We start from the raw sequence: 23,258 nt of genomic DNA on the forward strand, positions 1-23,258 counted from the left end.
TGATTTACTTTGGCTAGGATTCGACATAAATAAAAAAAAATTAAAATAAAAACTAAAATGTTCAGTTCAGAACTCTGAGGGACATATAGAGGTGGAATATTCAGTAGTTTCGGAACTACACTCATAAGGAGTAGACAGGGGTGGGGAAGCATAAATGATATCCTATAATAGGCTACACTGACCACCTCAAGGTGAGCAAGGATTGAATAGTAGGGACTCGGACCTAAGGTAGTGTGTCACCTGGGATATAGGAAGAATCAAGCCAAGTAGGGCTGGAGTGTCCGGTTAATTGGTGGTGCAGGGTTGAGTTTGTCTTAACTAAGTCTTTGGAGCTGTCATATGCTGCCAGGTGAACCTAATTTGCACGGACTGTACATGGTTCTTGCTAAAGCTATTAATTGTCAGGAATGGTGGTAATATGTCCACAGGAGATGTCATGAAAATGATAGTATGGGGAATGTGGACCACAAAGATGCCTCCTATATAGTCAAATCAGTAGTGTACAAATTCTAATTAGTGTTTGTTTTGTCTGTTTTCCAGAATGTTGGAAGTAGTCTTCTTGGACTTTGTCTTTGAATCTATTTATCTAATTTTTGGGGCAGTTGGTGGGCAATGCACATGTATACAAGTTGGCCCAGCGGTTTGTGCATCACAGCAAAGGTGAGTTGCTAAAACAACCGAGTGGCTGCCATTTTTCATCTATTTACATTCACTCCTTAATTCTTTCCTCGCACACCTAGCTAAGGAGCCTGTTTCAGGATTGTTTCTATCAAGTTCCCCCTCTGCCAAGGCCAGGCGTGACAGTAGCAATGTGGTCTGAGACCTACTCGAAGCAAAGATTGTTTGCGAGGCATACAGCATGAATGTGAGCATGGAGAGTGGGGTGCTCTATCCTTTTAATTGCACTCCCGCCAGCATTCTGAGGAGAGGAGGCTGATTTCCCCTGCCAGTATTGAACAAGAAAGTCCTGGCTCAGCTACAGCCCCATTTTCAGTGCAGAGAGATGGTGATGGGGTACTGGCTCAGAAGAGCAGGAAACAGGAGCCAAGTCTAAGTTGTGATGACCTAAGGGGTGCAGGACGTTTAGGTCATCATGATAAAGTACAGATCAGGGCCCTAGTATGTGCTGGGTTCAGAATGAAACTGCAAAAAGAAGGAACATTTGAATTTCATTTTGAAGTAAAGCAGAGGGTGAACGAGTCTGTGGTTTTCTGAAAGATGTAGGAATCTAGAGGCTTGGCTATCTTATCAGAAGTAGATTTCATAGTGGGATGCGTCTAATGGCACAGGAAACATACACAGAAAGCTAGCATCCCATCAGAAGCTTACCTGTACATGTACATAAGCTGCATCAAAGAAAACATGTGCACTAAAGAACTTATGTTTCACTACTATGCAGATAAAACTAACATAATATGCCTCGTACACCGAACAGTGACTGGTGCCCTCCTCTGGTATCTCAAGGACTGCTAACAGACAAAATACATCCAAATGGAACCCAAGAGCCAAAAAGCTCCACAGTATACATTCTAGAAGTCACCTCCAAGTAAAAGCCGACAAAACAGCCATACCTGCTCATTATATTCAGGTTTGCCAGGTTCCCATAACAAACAATGGGAAAACCCTGAAAGTAAAAATCAACTCCACAATGATGACAGTAGACAATGAAAAGTGCATTGTAAATTCTGATCGCTTCTGCGCCACACCGTCAAGATATATCCAGCCTTTCTAAATCAGAAAGCAAAATGGCTGCAGACTCCTGTGCGAACGTCAGAACAAAACTAAACTACATCACAATTAAGTTGCCCCACCAATAAATTGATGCCCGACTACAAAAAGTACGCAAAAGCAAAATCTTCACCTAAATTAATAGGAGAACCGAACTCACCCCTTTGTGCTGACAAGAATTACATTTTGTCCCAAAGCATCGGTCACATTGATCACCATTTTAACCAACTGGTTCTCTCAGGCTTTTTTCAATATTATTCAATCTTCCAAAGCTATGGCTGGTCTTTCTGGCACATGTCTGCACCATCTGAAACAAGTGCCTCAAAAGTAAAATTTCTAGTCCCTAGGGAAGTGCTAAGGTAAGCCAACAATGAATACAAAACGTATGTATCTACATGCTAGTAGGAACCTGGTAAACTTGGATCACCTTGCGACATTTTAGAGCACTACAAAAATGTATGGCATAACATAATCAGAAAACAGACAAATGTAGATAAAGCTGCATTGTAACCTAAACCCTAGGTAAATAATATAAAGTTTTGTTCAATTCTTTTTTCCTAAAAAATATCTTGACTTTCTGGGAAAGTTCAAAAGAGTATATGTGTCAGAAAACCATTAATCTTTTAATAATTCTATTAAAAGGTAAACGTTTTGTATTACATGCACATTCTATCACAATGGTGTGACATTTGTTTAGACTGGTATCGCAAGAAAAACAGACACAACATCAGTGGAACTGTTCATTAGTCTGCTGAAAGTGGGAAGTGTCTTTGCAAACGTCAGTGCCCCCACATTATTGCATTTTGATGTGATTGTCAAAACTAGACGAGTTGGGGAAACTTCCACCTAATACAGATCTTTGGGAGTCAATCCCACACCAGCTAATTCCTCAACTGATCTGTAAACCCTATGCACGGAGAGGGAGATCAATGTATTTTTATTATTTTGTTGCATTTACGCTAAACATAAATCCAAAGCATCCAAACCTTTGTGTGTTCAAGATCAGTCCTAAGAGAGCCATACAGGGTTGTTTTCTAACTACCATACACCATGAAATGCTTTAAACAGCCCATTGCAAATACAGGTTATAGAACAATAAGTATAACCAATACATTTCCCAGGAGGGCACTAGGTATGTTATCCATGGCCCAACATCTTCTGGTGCTTCTGAAGGAATCTACGGTCTCTGTGTAAGGGTCCTTCTTGCAAAAAGCAATAATCCAGCCTTGATTTCCACTTACTATAGCCTCTGATTTTCTCTACTGTTGGGCAATATCTCTTAACCAATACAAAACCAACACTTAACCAACACCAGGGAAAACCTTTCCATATCTGTTGATGTCCGGGTATTCTATTATATTCAATAGCTCTATTTGAGGGATGAGAACAATCTTCCGCTCCAATACATAAGACAGGGTCTTAGTCACTGCATTCAAAAATACCTGGATAACCCTGCAGCCCATATGTATGGATGGCACATCAGACACGACTTTCATCTAATACACAATATTCATGACCTGATAAAGTAGTTGAATGAGGTTGCTATCTCTGAGGCAGGGGAGCCAAAGGGGTGTCTGACAATCCCCATCCTCCAAGGGGTCTAAGTCACTATGCCAGGTAGGTGGCAGTGCAGCAATTGTATGAGGTTTATTAATGCTTAGAGTGCGGTAAACCTTTCAACTCTTCTTATAAGGCACTCTGCCTGATGCATGTGCTTTAAAGAGGTGAGAGCAGGGTCGGATTGGTAACGCGGGCACTCGGGAAATGGCCGAAGGGCCGGTAGCCGAGTTCTACCTGTGGGCTGCTTTTTTGGGAAGTCTGGGGGCTTTCTGTGCTGTTAGGAGGACGCCAGCAGACCAGTGGGTGCCTGAGAGGCGTTCTAGAGGCAGATGGGCGGAGGTATCGCTCCCTTTCTCTCGCTGGGCCGGCCCAATAATGTATGCTGATTGAGCGGGGGCAGGGGGCCTGAGCAGAAGTGGTCTCACTTGCATTCATGTGTGGCTCATCAGTGTGAACTAATCTGTGCATTTTTGTTTAATCTAAGTGAAGTTAATAAAACATATCACCCACCCCTATTCTTTTCATAAATCTTCCCCAAAGCAGTGTTTTTGCAGAAAGACAATATGCAAAATTGGGCCACTTTTTTTGGTGGGCCTGGGCCAATTTTTGATTCCAATACAACCCTGGGTGACAGAGCCCAAAGTAGAGATCTCATGCACGTTGCAACCGTTGAATCCCTGTAATGGGGTAACTTGGAGCATGCTTGCCCACCCCCACAGTGGAGTTAACCCGTTAGCCTATTTTAGCAATCTATTGCCTACAGGGATTTTCTTCATACAGGAAGGACTGTCTTTGTGGCTAAAGGAAGCTCACCAGGTGTGTGTCCAATTTATAGGAGCTAGATTGACAGTTCTTTCCTATGTCCCAAAGCTCAAACATATAAGCTGGGCTCCAGCCAGTACCAAAGAGCCAATCATTATTGACTAAAATTAAAAGGTGCAATAGTCTGAATATAAAGTCAGCCATTCCTAATTCGTCATTGTAAGTGATTTACAGTATTCGACCAAACACACACTAGGTCAACTTATTTCTCAAACAATCCTGGGCTTTAACCCTAGCTTATCTGTGTGAGCAGAATCCTTTAATAACAATCCCCCTCTTTACATACTGCCTATGTAGTGTGTGATAAATTAAACAAGGGGCAATGTATCTGGAATATTCCAGTGTGAAGGAAATGTTATCATGCGGGACAGCAGCATCGAAGCTTTTTAACTGAGTAATCAAATAAATGTTGAACCAAACTCCTCATTATCAGCAACCAGGAAGGCTTTGGTCAAAATATCATTCTCACTTAAGTTTTATTGGCTAGATCAACTTTCTGATTACACCTCAAAACACCACTGAACTGACTTGATGGATGCATGATATAGAAGGGTTCAACTAACCCAAGGGCAATTACTGACTATGAAAGTCATAAGTGCTATCATATCTCTCGCGGAGGAAGGACGTTGAGGTCAGTTCCCTGGCCTGGGACCTTGATATCAATAAATCAGACGAACATCACCAACCACTACCAAAGATACCATTGGCTTACTTGGATTCTATGTCTCTACGGCTTCCACTAGCTGTCCCTGCCTTACCCTAAAATCCTTCCCTCTCATTTTCCACTAAACCTTCTCATCCCGTCCCTACAGCTCCGTTTTTTCCTGTGCTTCCTTCTACCACATTTCCCACACATTCTCTGACCCTCTCTCACTCGTCATCTAACTCTCTCACACCGATTCTCTCTTTATCTACCTCAATCTCTACTTCGCTCTGTCTTCCCCCCCATCTGTGTATTGCAAATAATATATTTGGCATAGCAAGTAATGAAAGTCCAATTGAGGGTGACTGCAGCTTTTACCACTATGGATCCAGATCATTTACACTTACCTTAAAACTTCCCTGAATTCTTTTAGGTGGCTATCCGGCACTTCTATCCTGATAGCTTCCAGCCACTCCGGCATGATGCATTCCCAGACCGGCTGGTTTATGACGTTGTATGGAATCAGGCACAAAATGCGATTCAGACCTTCCTTGAGTTGTATCACTGTGCTACAAGATTTATCCCAGTAGCCTCCGACCTATGTTTTTAGTGGTACAATAGCAAGAAAGAAATATCAAAAGGTCACTGGTCAGTTACTTGAAATGTATTATTTTATTGAGCACTGGTACCAATAATGGTGTGTACGAATGACCAGAGCAGACTTAATTCAGGAGAAAGTGGAACATCTAAGGGCCAGAGGTACAAAACCATTTAAAGATCATAGGGCTAGATTATCTGCAAACTCATAGGGTTTGCACCTGTAAAATGAGATCTTGCTTTGTACTAAATCAATTTTGCATGTTGTAAAAGCAATGGGCTTTTCTGACGTGCAGCCCTTTTCTGAAGAGCAATTAGGACAGGGTGTGAAACAGGAAGTTGTAACAGATTTACAAAGGGGAAGTTGTCTCCTGTGTACAGATTCCCCTTTGGAAATCTAACAGGAGACCTGGGGGAGGAGGCAGAGGACCACAACATGCTTGTGCCAAAGTGTTCCTATACAGGATATTTTTTTAAAATTTAAAATATCAATAGTTCTTCTAAGAGACACCGCTGCATTAAAAAACAAAGTTTCTAATTTGGGAATGTAAACACTGGTGGTCTGTTGTTCTTTGCAGGACACCATCCCTGTGTTCAAACTAAATCACATTGGGTCACAAATTTGCCACTAATAGCGACATGACTAATTAATGTTCATTAGGCAGGTCGCTCTGAAACCCCCTTTACCTGGAAACGTTGTGATGCAGCCCATTAGTACATAGATCGCACGACACAGTTAAAGACTGGTCAGGAAAAAGTTAGTGCACAATTTGCAACCACTGCTTGGGGCCAGGCTTCGAGTGCATCAGGCCCTAGATATATATTATGGAGCAGTGAGCTATATTATATTCTGGTAACAAGGTAGGCAGAGGGAGCGAGATCCTGTGCTACTAGAAAGCAAAGGAAAGAAAGAGTAGAGCTCAAATGATAGGTCCACGGTTTAGTTTGGACTGAACCCTTCGACTATTCAAAATTCAGTTTGACCATGTGTGGGAACTTCAGCTATTGCAGAAAGTAGTAGCCGAAATGTAAACTAAATTCAAATAAGTTGTTCTAATCTTTCTCAATCTGCTCTGGCATTTGGCAGGGTGCCACAACTATATTTTACGCTGCCAGTTTTGGCTAATAGCACTCTCTACAGAACAGTACACCAGCAGAAGCTCTGAGTAGGTAATGTCAGAGTGAAACACTCACTCCTTATCTTCAGTGATGCCACGCACAGTCTGTTGTTTTGATCTCAAGCCAGTGTTACATGGCTGTCGGTGACTTTTTCTTTCAAAGAGACTTTGCTCTAACATTCCCCTACCACAAAGATGCATCTCACCCTGTTTTGGGGTCATCACTACAAAGTGGGTAACTTATTTTGAGGGTAAAGGTGTAAAGAGTTGACGTACAACAAGCTGAATTTTATGGCCCATGCAAACATTTTACAAATATCAAATGCAATGTGGAATTTTCACAATTAAGAGGTGCACAGCACAATTTTCACAATTAAGAGGTGCACAGCACACAACTCCATCTTGCATCCCAATTTGTATGACGCATCCATTGATTCCTCAGTGCAGGGGATTGTCTGATCGCCCAAATATCATTGAGAATGTAAAATCTGTAGTGGACCTGAACATTCCCACCTATTCCCAACACTCCTTGGGATACCCTGTGTATTATTAGTTTATATATAGGTGTGTATTCTAGTGGAAACCAAGTAGGCTAGCTTTGCTTCCCTAAAATACTCATAGATCTGGTGTACACAATGTGTGTGTGTCGGTTAGACTTAGAAACAAAACCTCAGGTGGTCTTGCTTACCCTTGCAAATTCCATTGGTTTGGGCAACAGGCACATAACCATGACATCAAAACGGATGTCGCACACGGTCTTCAGCCACTTGGTGACAAACTGTGGCTTCAGCTTCTCCACTAGGCTGCCCACCTCGTCGTCCATCATGTAGGCCGTGGAGTGGAACCACTGGAACACCATGCTGACTAGCCTGGCCAGGCTCTCCGTAGGTGTGTTCTCACTAGGCGTGCAAAGGCTCACCTGAACAATGGAGAAAAGAGAGGGCAAGATCTCTGTATTTCCTTCTTTTGAGATGTTGTGAGTCTGTGTGAAATACCTCCAAGCGGAAACTCAGCTGGAGCAGTTACTAATGGTTTATTCTGTGCCCGATTTAGATTCAGTCTATTCAGATCATCAGTCAGTCAAACAGACAGTCATAACGATAAAACCACCACATAAAACCTTGATGACGAGAAAATAAATACATTCTATTAAAAATGTTGTACTTTTGGTACTCTTTAAGAATTGTCGTATTGCTATTGCTACGTCTAAAAAGTGTATATCTGTGAAAAACTGTTTAGCTGCTCTCCGCGATCTGATCCTATAAGTAATTATAGCCGATTTTAAAAAAGTCTTGTAAATCTCATAAGAAAATACAATCAAGCAAAATATGGATATTAAACGATTTTCCACCTTAGACTCAACAACAGATCCCAATATTTTGTGTTGTATCATTGCTGTTTTTTCAGAACTGCTCTGAGTTTGGTAGCTGTGTGTCGAGCGCAAGGTAAGTGGCTTTTGTTTTTTAAAATCAAACTTTACCTCGTCGTCGTCTGTTGACTCCCCCCTCCCCCACCCTGCCACATCACTCTTACCTGCGGTGGTGTCATCCCGCCTTCCCCGGGCCGTGACATCCTCTTTGGAATGTTGCTGGAATGTAATTGTGGGATTAGAGAGTGCGCGGCAGTTGGCCACTACCGCGGAAGGACGCACTTGTGTCGCTCTCCCTCCTGACAATAAAGTATTGAACATATGCTTGGCTCGCTGATACGAACCCACGCGTGCAAAGCAGAATGGAAGCGGAGAATTTAAAAAAGAATTTCCTGATGTGTTTTGTGGGGCCATTGGGAAGCTCTCTAAATTCACACACAATCATCTTAAAGGAAGGGGCCATTCCCATGAGCCACAAGGTTCACAACATTCCATTCAATACCAGGGAGGCAGTACAACTTGAGCTCAACCAACTTGAAAAGAATGGTATTATTGAGCCCATTAAGAGTCCCGAATGGCTTGCACCCCTGGTAGTGGCTCACAGACAGAATGGTAAAGTGAGCTTATGCATAGACCTCAGGGAGCTGAACAAAAACATTGTTATAGATAAGTTCCCTCTGCCTAAAATCGCCAAACTGCTTGCACAAACCAAAGCGGTCCAGTGGTTCTCTATAATCGATTTCACGGCGGCCTACCACCAAATCTCCCTACACCCAACTTGCAGGAAATTGACATCGTTCATCACTCCTTTCAGGTGTTTCAGATTTCTGCGCTTAGCTTTCGGCTTGGCGTCCGCCGGCGCTGTTTTTCAGAGGCTTATGCACAAGCTGTTCAGAGATCTCAAAGGCGTCTTCTATTTCCAGGACGATATACTCATCATTAACCCTGGGCGGTGAACTCCCCTCCGCTCGCGGAGTTTGCTGAGTTTTCTGCACTCTGCGTTACGCGGAGATCATGGAGTTGCGAAAAACTCTGGTTCGCGTTGCGGAGCGGAGATTTTTTCCTTGCTCGCATTGGTCAACATCATGTTGGCGACCGTGAGCAAGGAAAATCAACCTCCGGCGAGATTGTTCCTCGTTCGCGATCATCAACTTCAAGTTGGCGAGCTCGAGCGTGGAAAATCAACATCCCAGTGAGATTTCTCAATGCGGGGGTCAGGTTTCTCATTGCAAGTGGTCGCATATGCTTGCAACAGCTCGCGTTGAGAAACTGCCCGTTCGCGATGAGAAAGCTGCCGCTCAAGTAAAAATCTACTTGAGCGGCAAAAAAGGAAAGCAGGGACCGCTTGTACTGTGCATAGTGCCGTTCACAATGGTTGCACAGTGCGGACAAGCATCCGGCACTGTGCAATCACTGCGAACAGCATTTTTCTATCATACTCCGCCGCTCGCGGAGCTCTGTGTAGTGCGACGGAGTTTTTTTTGCACTACGCTGTGTTCCGCGTAGCACAATTCCACGAACTCCACCCAGGGTTACTCATCATGGGCAAGAACACAGAGGACCATGATGTAAAATTTAAAAAAGTATTGAGGAAACGATCTGAAAATGGCCTTACTGCGGAGCTTGGAAAATGCAAGTTCGCTCTCCGTTCTGTAGCCTACTTGGGACATGAGATAAGCGACAAAGGCATCACCCTCAAAAAAGACATTGTCTCTGCCATCAAGTCAGCGCCAGTACCCAAATCAAAAGACGATGTAAGATCGTTTCTTGGTCTAGCAGAATTTTATAATAAATTCTTTAAAAATGTTGTCACCAAAACTCATAGCATGCATCAACTCATGAAAGAAAAGAACGCCTTTGCTTGGAACCCTGAAATCAACATAGATTTTGAAAATATAAAATCAGAGATTTGCCAAGCGATTCCTCTCCATGGATTTGAAATTACTGCACCGAGCATCTTAACTACTGACGCCAGTGAGAAAGGACTGAGGGCAGTTCTGGCCCAATTGTCCGAGGAAGGAACTGAAACTACCATAGCATTTGCCTCATGCTCCCTTACCCCCAATGAAGAAAAGTTCTCAGTTATCGAAAAAGAGATGTCAGCCACTGTCTGGGCCATGGAAAAATTCAGACAGTACTTGTGGGGGTCAAGTTTCACACTCAAAACGGATCATAAACCTTTGGTTAAAGTACTTACTTCCAGTAGCCATGCCAAGGCCACCCCCGTATTGCAAAGATAACCTTAAGATTGTTAGACTACGTATACAACGTGGAGTACCTGCCTGGAAATAGGAACAAAGTAGTATCTAAGTTGCTCTCCTTTGCCTGTAATTGAGCATCTACACAATGAATGGCATTATTACAGCGTGGCGTTCACTGAAGCGAGAGAAGATGTTATCAGCGCACAAGAGTGAATGTCAGCTTATGACAAGGATAAAGTCCTGACGCAATTGAGACATTTCGTAACACAAGGATGACCGGAAAAAAGAAACTTCCTAGCCAACGTAAGAAGTTTTGGGAACTCAGAGATGTACTGTCCATCAGCAATGATGCAAAATTCTTTCTCAGGGAAGACAAAGTAATTCCCCCTGAAAACATAAGGGCCCACATTCTCAACATAATGCATGAAGGACACCTCGGCATTGGAAAATCCAAAAGGAGAGTGAAATCATCTTACTGGTGGCCTGCCATCGACATCGAAAAGAATGTGAGATCATGCGTACATTGCACCAGTGCTGACAAGTCTTTAAGGTGATTACAAATGCCCAGATAACCCATGGGAGGAACTCTCTGTGGATATTCTTGGTCCCATTTTAGACTCATGGGGTATACCCAAATACATTATAGTCTTAATTGACAAGTACTCTAAATGGCCACAGCTAGAAGTATGTGAAAAAGCGGACTCCTCCTCGGTCATATATTTTCTAACCAGCACCTTTTTGAGGGAAGGTATCCCTAGAACTATAATTTGCCGTAATGGCCCACAATTCATTTCTGACAAATGGACAGCTTTCCTTAATATTAATGTGATTAAAGCTAAACATACCCCAATTTACCACCCCGTCGGCAATGGTTCTTCTGAACGTTTCAATTGAGTCATTATGGGCTCAGTACAGGCGGCCATAAATGCAGAAACTGAAGTTACCAAATCTGTATGGGCATATCGCATAACACCTACACTTACTGGGTACAGTCCATTCAAGATTTTGCATGGCAGAAAACCCTTCACCAGGGACAACACAGTATGGATGGATCTAAAACGCCAAAGCAGATGGTCACCTTCAGTGGTCAAAGGCAACCTCATTAAAGCTCAGAGGATCTACAAAGAATATTAAAACAATACACATGGTGTGCAAGACACTTCGTTGACGGTGGGTGATTGGGTCAGAGTTAAACTGGGCAGGTTGTGCAAGAAAGGGGGCTTTGCTAAGTGTCAATAAAAATGTTCACTAGTAAGAATGGCAAAATGCAACAAATTCTTGTGGTGGAAAAAGGACGACAACCTTACAGAAGCTAATGATGAATGGTTATGGTCTGAAGTTGAAGCTTATGAGAATTATACTGAAAACAATACCGAGCCTACTGTAGAAAACAAAAACCGTACTGAACCTAGAACAGGTGCTGTCCAGAGTGAGCCTCTCAACTCAGGAGTGACAGGTGAAACAGATGACTCAGAGGGAACACAGAGGGGTTCTGCTACTTTACTCAGTGAGGTAAATGACACACAGGGGGCATCCACCTCTATAGATGAGGCACACATTACCCCGGTCATCCAAATGTCCACCCGTACTGGCAGACCTGTTGTTTTACCCAAAGAATATGATGAATTTGTTATGCAACCTTCTTGAATCACTCCATTGTACTTTTTTCTATTTACATGTTATGCACTATTAAGTACCTTAGGGCTCCTTGTCCGTTACTCTATTTTAACCGTCAATTGTTTCCTTGATATGTTTATGCTATTTATTGGTCGATTGTGTATCTATCCACTATTTATCCCTTAGAAACCTTTCGTCCCTTATCATCATCTATTTATTTATTTATCTATTTATGCAATGTTCATTGACTTATGCATCCTTTGTGGACGCTCATTCCTATTTATGTAGTTCACATGTTGTTTTCACTTGTAACATGTTCTCTTTAATATTGTAAGAGGGGAAGATGTGTGTTGTCGTCCCGCCTTCCCCTGGCGGTGACGTCACCTTTGGAATGTTGCTGGAATGGCAATGTGGGAGTAGAGCGTGCGCGGCAGTTGGCCACTACCACGGTAGGACGCACTTGTGTCGCTTTCCCTCCTGACAATAAAGTATTGAACATATGCTTGGCTCGCTGGACTGATTCCCTAAACCTGCATGGGCCTCTCCTGGAATTGTCGATAAAAACTCCTTCCACATCCCTCGACCATCTAAACAGATGTGTTGATTTCTTAAATTCAGTGTAAACCAGATCACTACATTTGGATTTCTCAAACGTCAAAGCTCGCAATTCCACTGTTGACAGTCTAAGAAGAGCTGGCATCTCCTCAGGGGTGTACAAGAAGCACACTCTAGATGAAGTGATCTGCTTTCTTAGGCCTTGAGCACTTTTTAATTCACTGTTTGGCGCTTCTTGGAAGCAATAGCTGGCAAGTTTCATTTGATTACTAGCAAGAAGTGTATTCAAATAACTCAATATTTGAAGCTCGGATGCATATTTCCAAGATATTAATTTGAATTCCAGCCGTATTGCTAGCACCAAAGAAGACTTCAGCATGGTCAACAAATGTTTCAGGCAACACCCCTCTACATGGGCTCACGGATTATTTCTATCGAGGCAAAGGATCTCGCCACCTTGCAGGACCCCCATGTACCGTCATTTTTTATACCATTACAAGAGGAACCAATGATGGGCCACCATATTCTCTGTCAAATTTCCTAAGGTCTACTATAGAAGTGAGAACTAGGGATTTTGCTTGCTTTACCAGCATATTTCATTTTGGGGTTTTCTGTAGGTTCGTACAACATTATTTATGATTAATCACTTTGGTTGCTTTTGTTTTATAAATATACCTCATAAAAGATTGAGATTTGGTACTACAAATATTTTTCCATACGTATTATTATTCCATACGTATATATATTCCAAATATTGTACCTATTTGCAGAATATGTTTTAAGACATTGAGAAGTTTCACTTATTATTGAAATACTAACTGGCAACAACAGGCACCATTGTGCTGTTCTAATGTGCCACGATAATCACCTATAATTTTCTGGAGAGCAGTTAAAAACATGACCAGGAACCTATATTCTGCTGATCGATTCCTTAGAACACATTTACATTTCTCAATATTCGATCACCTAGTGACCACATGCATATGAGTTTTAAGATATTGATAGTTGACAGGAAACGTACAAAAACGACATATAACCATTAACAAACAAACCATACTTAGACAAGCGTTGGACAGCAGTTCTTGCCCGCCCTTCCCCCTAACAGCCACTGCAAACACCCACAAGACACAGTATTGACCAAACACAACAGCACAGACCAATCAAACGACGACTGCACCATGAAAACTGGGCCCACTGAATAGCCACTCCTAATTCCTGAACTGATACCACCAACAGCCCCAAGAGGACAAGTAATGGAGATCGCTGCCACCATGTTCAAAAGATGTATATAATATCTAAATACTGCGCTTCTAAGCCTCTTGAAAATGTCTCTGGTGCTGATGACTGGAACAAAATTCAACAAAGTAAGTACCCGGCGCTCTGTAACTGGAAAGATGCCACTAATGTCAGCCAGGTTCCTCTGGAGGGATACCGGGAGAATTCCTGTAGTGGGTTAACTCTGGAAAGGTTAAAGAGGCGAGACAGGAACAGTCTAAAGTCAGACACTCCTGGCGTGACTGACACTTCCCCAGGCCTTCCTGCCCTGTCTGAAATTCTTTCAGTCTCAATCTAGATGGCCACCTCTAAATCTCGTCCAGGCAAGATTACAAGGCTTGAATTCTGCCTGCGAGTTCAAAGTTCAATATGTGTCTGATGATGTGATGCAATTTGTTTTGACTTCTACCACCATCACGAAATAAAATTGAGTTGAAAAAAAAAAAAAAGTTCAATATGTTAAACAATTCAATAGTGGGTTCAATTGAGTACATATTACACCACTAGAAGATCAAAGGATTGATTGCTGAAGCTTACGCACAAATGTAAATCTGCAAGCCATAGTAATAGATTTCGTTCATAAGGATGCTACATCTACCTATCAGGGCCACGTCACCCTCTCAGCAGACATCAGTAAGAAAAGAATATACCGGATAGATAGGACAAAAGCTGTAATGCACAGGCAACACTGGAGTTAAAAGAAACTTTCCAACGCCAGGACGCATGTTCCCTTCTCTTAGCACAACAAATTCTCAGGACTGAGTTTAGTTTCCACGATCCCCGGTGGACCCTCACCCCTGCTGCGGCTCATGGGAAAATATTAAGTGTGGCAGCTGCGTCCTCTTCCACAGCGCAACTACTGGAAGGAAACTGATGAAGGATTTTATCACGTGCTCCCCACAGCTGCATTCCCTAAACAAAGTCCCGCGAGCCGGAACACTGATGCAGAATCACGTCCTCAGTCGGGACGTCTTCGTAAGCACTGCCTTTCACAGAGCGTGGCCCGGTGGGCTGCGGCAGCTCTAGGGTTTGGGAGTTTTGCATTATTTCGAGTTCAAGACTCATAAACATCTCGTATTTAACTTTCAGTATGACCTTACCCTCCTCATTTTTTTCCTCGTTTACTATGATTTTCAATTGTAATTGCATTTATATGGTGCTTACACCACTGACGATGCGTCGAAGCGCTTTTTCAGTGAGTAGCACTTTACTCCAGAACCCAAAAAGGATCAGTGGTGAATTAGTATAGGGAAAAATGCAATTTATTTGCGCAGTGGGCATGGTAGTCTGTTTTTTGCATTGAAAGGGATAGAGGAGAGATAGAAGACGGAAGCGTTTGCATTTAAATAGCTCTTGCTGTTGTGTTGGTGCTCGAGTCACTTTGGAGTGTTGTTGGATTAAGGCTCGAGCGTGTGCTCGTGTCAGGGATGAATGTGGGATTCTAGAGTTGGATGGTCATATGATGTTAGAAGCTGTTAGCGGCGGCTGCGTCCGCACTTCCCTGCTGTCTTGGGGGTTTAAGCTTTCAATAAAGAAGTCTCCTTCTACCCCACGTCTGGACTTATTATTGAACTCAACACTTGCTACCCCTGATGGGGTGTTGAAGTGCCTTTCGGTGGTTAGCACCTTACTCAGGAACCCAAGCAGGATTAGTGGGGATATTAGTGTAGGGGAACAGGCCCGGTTCTAGCGGGTGAGCCAGGCCCACCCAAACAGGAGCCTTGGCCCTCGCAGTGAGAGCTTGAAGGCATGCGCGGATGCAGGACAACAATAAGACAATAAAAGATGCCCAGATAACTCTGGTGATTAATGATCCAGCTTGAGCAATCATTAGGCTGTTAGTAGTTTTTAAATGCAGATGAAGTGTATTTTATGTGGATAGCTCAGTGGGTTACAGCCTTTGTCACAAAGATCCTTGTGTTACTTGCAGTTCAGAAGTTACAATCCTAACATAGGACAGTGACCAATGAATTGTCATCAAAGAGCTGCATCCAAACATGAATGGTATAGTTAGAACTTCGCTTTTTTTTGTTTTGTGATATAGTTGGAACTTCCTCACTCTTTCATTATTCTAATGTTGCTAAAATGAGTATGTTTGGGCAGATATACATTTTTGTCAGTAAAGCTGACCCCATGGAATACTCTTTAAATCCTAAGGTTGTGTTTCCCCAGACCAAACCCTCTTAAGTATGACATGTGATTCCTACACCTTGCAATCCTCATTGGTTTATGTGACATTCCCTGTGGACTGATTTACATACTTGTATGATTCATTGTCTCTGTATATTGTGTACGTGGTGTAAAGCACTGACAAACACTACACTGATATGAGTAGCGCTATACAACAAATAAAAAGCATATGGGAGAGGGAGTACATAAAGATGAGGGGTACTGTTGAGGGGTGGCAGTGAGGGAATCCGAGGAGGAGGTAGTAGGAGGGGCTATGGAGCGATGAGGGGCACTGTTGGAGGGTGGCAGTGAGGGAATCCGAGGAAGAGGTCATGGGGTGGAGGGGGGAGCTAGGGAGAGATGAGGGGCACTGGTGGAGGGTGGTAGTGAGGGAGTCTGAGGAGGAGGTCATAAGGGATAGGGGCTACAGAGAGATGAGGGGCACTGGTTGAGGGTGGCAGTGAGGGAATCCGAGGAGGAGGTCAATAGGGGGGGCCATGGAGGGATGAGGGGCACTGTTGGAAGGTGATAGTAAAGGTATTTACGGAGAAAGAGGTTATTGGTGCGGCGCCAAACAAGACTTTCGCATCAGCGCTGAAGTCGGCCCTGTCATGGCCTTTCTGTTTTTGTTTATTTATTTAGCAGTCAGGTCATAAGGGCTACTGTGGAACTTACTTTAAAGAGCGAGCTAATTAGATTTACTGAAATATTCAATGTTTTAAGTTTGAAGGTGATTTTACTAATGTTTTTACCGGGGAAAGTGGAGCCTGATGGTGCCTGATATAGGGCTGGGGCTTAAGGTCCGCTGTGAGATAAGGTGCACTGGAGAGGAGTAGTGGATAATCAAGCCTGTAAGGGAGTGCGTTGCAGAGTCCGGGGTCAGGTGGTGGTAGTAATGAAGAGGGATTCTCCCTAAAGGCTCGCACAGAGGGAGCCTGAGTAGTGTGACTTGCCTGATACTCCCTCCTCAGAAACCTCCTCTTCCCTTCAAAGGAACATTACATGGAAAAAACACTTTTTGAGAGTGATAATATTTAGAAAGAGATTTGGAAAAGAGTGCGTTTTACTGGGCCTTGTAAGACTAAGAAGAGATAAAGGAGGGCCCTGAAGCAGGCCTGCCTAGACATATATGCGACAAATCGAGCCCGCAGTGGCCAACCCAAATGTACCCATGGCCCACCCAAATAAAAATTCCTGGAGCCGGTCCTGTAGGGGAATATGAAATTAATTTGACATGCGAGTGTGTTATTTGTACTGAAAAAGTATAGTGGAGGGATAGAAAAATGTGTATTTACCGGTTTACTTTCCTGTTTGTGTTGCACCTGAAAATAAAATTTGGAAGGCAGATGCTCCTTAAGCAATTTATTTTAGTGATTTTTTTAGAGCCTGAATAATCAGAGCCAATCCCTCAGTTTACACTCCCCCCCAGCGCCCCGGTTGTATCGGATGTTATTTGTTTTGTGCAGTGGAGAAAATGCCAATTTGTGGGTTTTTTTGTGCATATTTATATAGCGCGAACTCGCCCCGAAGGTATTGGAGCGCTTTACATAGCACCGTATTTACATTACACATTCAGGCACGGGGAGATTAAGTGATTTGCCCAGAATCACAGGATGTGGACGCGACCTCGAGGCTCGAACCCTGGTTTCCTGCACCAGAGGCGGCAGCGCAGCCGACGGAGCACATCCTCTTCAAATCACTCGCGTCCTGGCAGTGAGAGATAGTAGTGCCAACTGGGACTACAAGGATATTGCTGCTGAGAAAGAAGGACACGGTTATTTTGCCTGATACTGGATTTTAGAAATATGTCATTAATTCCGCTCCATTTGTGCTTTAAAAAAAATGTAGCTTTTTAACACATTATTTGGAAAACTGGGGTGTAAGGAAAGCCGTGTACACCCAATATGAAAACAAATCTTGGGGTTCAGGATGCCTTGAAAGGGTCAGACTTGTTTGTTCTTGAACTGATGCTGAGGAAATAGTTAAAGCAAAAGTACAATTAGAAAAAAGAAGCCAGAAATACCTCTTTTGGCCTAGGAAATCTGGCCCACTGTCCAAAAATTCCTGTTTCCTCATGCTACCTGGAATTCTTGTCAGAAACACGAAAATCACTCACTTTCATTCTGCAACCTGGGAGCAACCCAACTCCTGGTTCATAGGGAGCAAACACCTTCCCTGCCTCATACTGCTGGATGGGAGACCCTCGGGGCTCAAGGCCAGAGACGGCTGAAGCCTGTGAGCTTCATAAGGTTTCTGCTGTTCAAGGGTCGTTCCCCCTCAGAGGTGTCTGCCAACGCTGTGCCTGTCGCGGACTCCAATGAAAGAAAAACATCTGCGACTTCTGTCTGAGCCCTCACACTAGGCCGCCTGGCACACACTGTCTTTTCGCTTAGGATTGCTTGGAATTTGGTCACAAGGTTACCTAGCATACATTCCTCTGTGACATCACAATCATACTGTCGAATCAGCAGGCACTTTTCCTCAGGCATGAAAGCCAATCCTCTCTCGAGCACAGAACCACCATTGGACACGCATTGATTCACCTCAAGGCATTCATCTAATCAACATTCACGTTCCCTTCTTCCACATCACAGCTAATCTGACGTCGAATCAGGGCCGGCTTTAGTGCTGGTGGCGCCCTGTGCGACAATGTTTGTTGGCGCCCCCCCCAATGACCACCTCCACCACGGATTCTCTCACTAGCACCCTTTAACAGTGACCAAGTCACCATAACCACACTCTCTCAGATGCATTGAATTAGTTATATAGCGCCACTCATACCAGTGTAGGGTGTCGAGCACTTTGCATCACACACACATTACACAGAGACAATCAATCATACAAGTGTAAATCAGTGTATAGGAAATGTTACTTAAGCCAAAGGACTGAACGTGTAGGAGTCACATGTCACCCATAATGGTAGGCAGTATAGTGCTTGGTGTGGAGAAGCACAAACTCAGAGTCGAAAAAGAAACAGCATAGTTGGGAGTTTTCTTTAATAATAAGAATCGATTTCCAGCCAAATTAACCCTTTTTTCAACACTAATCAATGTTCTAATAATGTATACTTTGCAGTGTGTATGCAGTTCTGGGATGAAAGTTAATAGCTCACTGTTGTATATTAGGACTTTGAGTTATAAATTGCAAGTAACAAAAGGATGTCCCTTTTGAAAGCAGTAATCTGCTGACCTGTTTACATCATATGCACTCTGTAATCTACTTGATACAAGTTCTTTGCAGCAGGCATATTAACCCTCTGCACTAACTTCGCCTAAGTCAAAACCTCAACTATACACAAGCATTTACAATGCAACGGTCTCGGCATTGTTAAAGTTAGAGCTATTGGCATTGCTCATGACAATGCTGTTTCTTTAAAAGTTTTAAAAACAAAAACATAAACAAAAATAATGTCATGAGCAATGCCAATAGCTCTAACTTTAACAATGCCGAGACCATTATACAGTGCCCGGGCCAAATTGTGATCCCAATCCGACCCTGCAAATCAGTCTTAACGACACCAATCTAGACGGGGAGTCACACTAGGCTGTCTGTTGACCCATTTCTAGACTGAAGTCTCACTCCAACTCTTCCCAACGGCCCCACACTAGAATGGAGTCTCACACCCGCTCTTCTCTACGGACCCCGTACTAGAACGGAGTGTCTCACCTAGTCTTTATGGCCCCATGTTAGAATGGAGTCTCACACCCCCTCTTCTCAACGGACCCCGTACTAGAACGGAGTGTCTAGTTGGTGCCATAGACAGAGGACTGCACATTCGACCTAAAAACAAATGCGTCCGGACGCCGGGACACCACCGCCTTTCTCCGAGGCCAAGCAGAAATGCCTCGGAGAAACGCAGCCTCGGTTTCGGATTCGGGGGCGTGTTTCTTTTTCTCTCCTCTTGCCATTGGCTGGAGGAGAGAAAAACATGCCCTGCGAAAAGCAACGAAAAAACACGCCCCCCGATCCGAAAAGGACGGGGCTTCAACGGAGTGACTGGACCTCTTCTCCAGTGGCTGGCCAGCATTTAAGAGGCCAGCCAATGGAGAACAGGAGAGAAGAGGGGCGGGTGCAAGCCCCTCTTCTCAAAGACATTAAATCTCCGGACTTCCGGTCTGCCTACCGGATGGTCCCGAGACCTAAAAACGCTGATCTCTCTCCAGGAAGATAATTAATCACACGAGTTTTCTTGACATTTATGTGAGGCCTGGTAATTGCAGGCGGAAAGAAACGCTGCAGCAGGTGCTTCAAAAGCTTAATAAACTTTCAAACACGGCGCCCCCAGGAAGCCAGCACCCGGTACGGTGGCACCGGTCGCACCACCCTAAAGCCGTCAAATTAGCCCCGTTCTCAAAGCCAGTATTTACCTTCTGCCCTGTCCCGTTGGGCAACAATTCTTCTTCTCAGGATGGACTACCGAGAGCGGTGTGGCTTCCTCTAGACTGGCGGTGTACTGAAGCCTTGTGTCTACTTGGTGGTGTTCAAGTTCACACCAACCTTCCCGTTTTTTGACACTAATTAAAACATCTCAGTTAATTAACAGGCCCTTAAACGAAATAGTTTATATTTCATTAATAAACGGTTTAAATGGATTTTTATATCTTCATTTGACCGTATTTACTCTATGATACCATGCTTTAAAAGGCAAATATGTCATATTATAGCCATAATTACTGTACTTTGCAGGGTATTCTGTGGGGGTTTGCATTTTAATTTGGCCACATGAATCCAGCCCACCACCAACTTTTCAGGAGAACATATTTTCACACTGATGCACTTGGAGGTGAAGTCCTGCCTTCCTCTGGAGCAAGCATCCTGCCTACTATGTCTGTGATTGCTTTTTAATACATTTTTGTTTTTTTTTTAAATGAAGCCCGTTTATCTCAAAGATTAACAGGCTGCGTTTAAAAAAAGAAAAGGAAACAATTAAGTTTCATTCTTTATGAGCAGTGCCTGCTGTTAAAAAATATTTTGTTAAACATTTGCAAAGGGAAAGGGGTCCTATGGGTACCCTTCCCCTTTTGCAAATGGGTTACAGCCAATCAGGGCCGGACTGGGAACCAAAACTGGCCCTGGCAAAGTGCTCGGCCGCCCCCCCAACCCGCAGGGGGTTGGCGGTGCCGCCGAGCTCTTTGCCAGGGTAGGTTTTCGACCGATTTTGCTACAGGGCCGATTTTGCAGCATAGCTGCAAAATCGGACCTGTAACAAAAACGGCCCCCAGGGGCCCGTACCGGACCCCACCCGTGCGGCACACCGGGGGATTGTCCGGTGCCCGCTACGGCCAGTCCGGCCCTGCGCAGGGCCAGACTGGGAACCAAAACCTGCCCTGGCAAAGTGCTCGGCCGCCCCCCCCCCAACCCATGGGGGGTTGGGGTGCCGCGGAGCTCTTTGCCAGGGCCAGTTTTCGGCCGGTTTGTCGACCGATTTTGCAGCTATGCTGTGAAAATGACCATGTAACAAAAACAGCCCCCGGGGGCCCAAAACCGGCCCCCACCCGTGCGGCGCACCAGGGGATTGCCCGGTTCCCTCTACGGCCAGTCCGGCCCTGCAGCCAATTTTGAATTAGTGGTGAAGTATTACTGTTTTGCGTCTGAAATTTGATTGAAAAACAATACATACCACTGCAATTGGGTATTTGGAAGGGATGCCCTAAACACACCCCTTCCAAATACTGAATCTCAATTTGGTGTTTATTAAAAAAAGTTTTTTTGCAGTCACAATCGGCCCAATTCTGCAAATCGGGCCTATTCCGACCTAAAAGAAGTTTTATATAACGGTCTTACATTGCTTGCTAGGGAACAAGAAATATTCATTTTAATCTTGTTTTGCACACGTTTAAATGGTGTGATCCGGGGCAGACTGCACTGTCTCCTAGTGCCTCAGTGCTCTTATGTTCTAGTATTCGTCAGTACATAAAGTGGGCATTTATATACTGAGTCCCTTGCAGGTTTGTACAGTTTTCCTGAAGAGCCGGTGCTTGTAACATGTTATAGTGCACACAAGGCAAACTTGGATTGGCATCAGCGTCTGGAAAGCCTGTTTCTAGTGCAGGCAGAGTGGACACCCACATAAGTACAGCTCCTGGAGGGGTGCAGCAGGGGCTCACCACCTGGTGAAACTATACCAGAAAAGGGAAAAGATCCTTTGGGCAAAACTGCATTACCTAAGCATACTTCAATTTCTACACTTCAATCCAGCCTACACCATTACCATTCTATCTCACTCATTCATACTAGAGAAGATTGAACCATATATAATCAACAGATGAACAAAGTAAAATAAAATTATCTGTATAAAAAATATATGTAAATTAATTTATTGACAAAATCACAAATAAAATAGGTCAATAAATTAATGGACATTATACCTTGCAATAATCATAAAAAAAGTTAATTTATACAATCCAATTGCAAAAGACAAAAACTGTAAAAACTAAAAAGAGAGAGTGAAAGACAGACAAACAAAATATGTCTTTAAGATTTACATATCCGTGATGTAACAATGTATAAGGCGTGGAACTTGGTATTTTATGATTTCTACTCGTTCACCACCGCCCGTGTTCACAAATTATGTAGTTAATAGGGCGTCAACGCGTTTCGATGGATGTAAAATATTTCCATCTTTTTCAAGACCAAACGGTAAACTCTCTTAAATTGTTTAAAAGGCTTGTAAAAATGACCAATAAAAACCTATTATTGGTGACGTGCTCTGCACTCTGTATTCGGGTCGAGAAGTTGTCCCATCGCCACATACTTACACTCTACTCAATGCAACATAAATGCACTCCACATAATACCACAAAGTGCCACATATTATATGCTACATAATTACACTGCACTCAATGCAACATACACTCCACACAATACCACTCAGTGCCACATAATTATATGCTACATAATTACACTGCACTCAATGCAACATACACTCCAAATAATACCACTCAGTACCACATAATTACGCATCACATAATTACACTCGACTGAATGCAACATACACTCCACACAATACCACTCAGTGCCACATAATTATATGCTACATAATTACACTGCACTCAATGCAACATACACTCCAAATAATGCCACTCAGTGCGACATAATTACACGCCACATAATTACACTCTACTGAATACAACATACACTCCCAATACCACTCAGTGCCACATAATTACACGCCACATATTTACATTCTACTCAATGCAACATAAATACACTCCACATAATACCACACAGTGCCACATTATTACATGCTACATAATTACGCTGCACTCAATGCAACATACACTCCAAATACCACTCAGTGCCACATAATTACACACCACATAATTACACTCTACTGAATGCAAGTACAAGGGATTATTTACACCTGACAGGGCCCACAGGACCACTGTCAGAACCATCACAAAGTGAACTTAGTAAAAGTAAGACATGTCATAAACGTACAACCAGTACTCACATTATCACTGTACTCAGCATCAGCCTGTAACATAAACCACATTATGCACAGTATCACATTAGGTGCGAATTACATTTGGCGCCAACCTCACCAGCATAAACACATTCTGCAATCATCTCATAAGTCTAAACGCATTAGACCCTAACCTCCT

At 43.4% G+C, this 23,258-nt stretch overlaps 1 protein-coding gene across 1 annotated transcript in view; it reads right to left on the minus strand.

Annotated features, from left to right (window-relative positions):
- Positions 1 to 23,258, minus strand: part of UNC79 (unc-79 subunit of NALCN channel complex) — a 628,882-nt gene that overhangs the window by 444,759 nt on the left and 160,865 nt on the right. The window contains exons 14-15 of the mRNA XM_085626482.1: positions 7,157 to 7,387; positions 5,161 to 5,351 (exon numbers count right to left, since the gene is read on the minus strand). Of these exons, the coding sequence (XP_085482608.1) occupies positions 5,161 to 5,351; positions 7,157 to 7,387 (422 nt within the window). The remainder of the gene's footprint in view (positions 1 to 5,160; positions 5,352 to 7,156; positions 7,388 to 23,258) is intronic.

The sequence above is a fragment of the Triturus cristatus genome, chromosome 9 (genome assembly GCF_964204655.1).
Source record: "Triturus cristatus chromosome 9, aTriCri1.1, whole genome shotgun sequence".
In the NCBI taxonomy this organism is placed as follows: domain Eukaryota; kingdom Metazoa; phylum Chordata; class Amphibia; order Caudata; family Salamandridae; genus Triturus; species Triturus cristatus.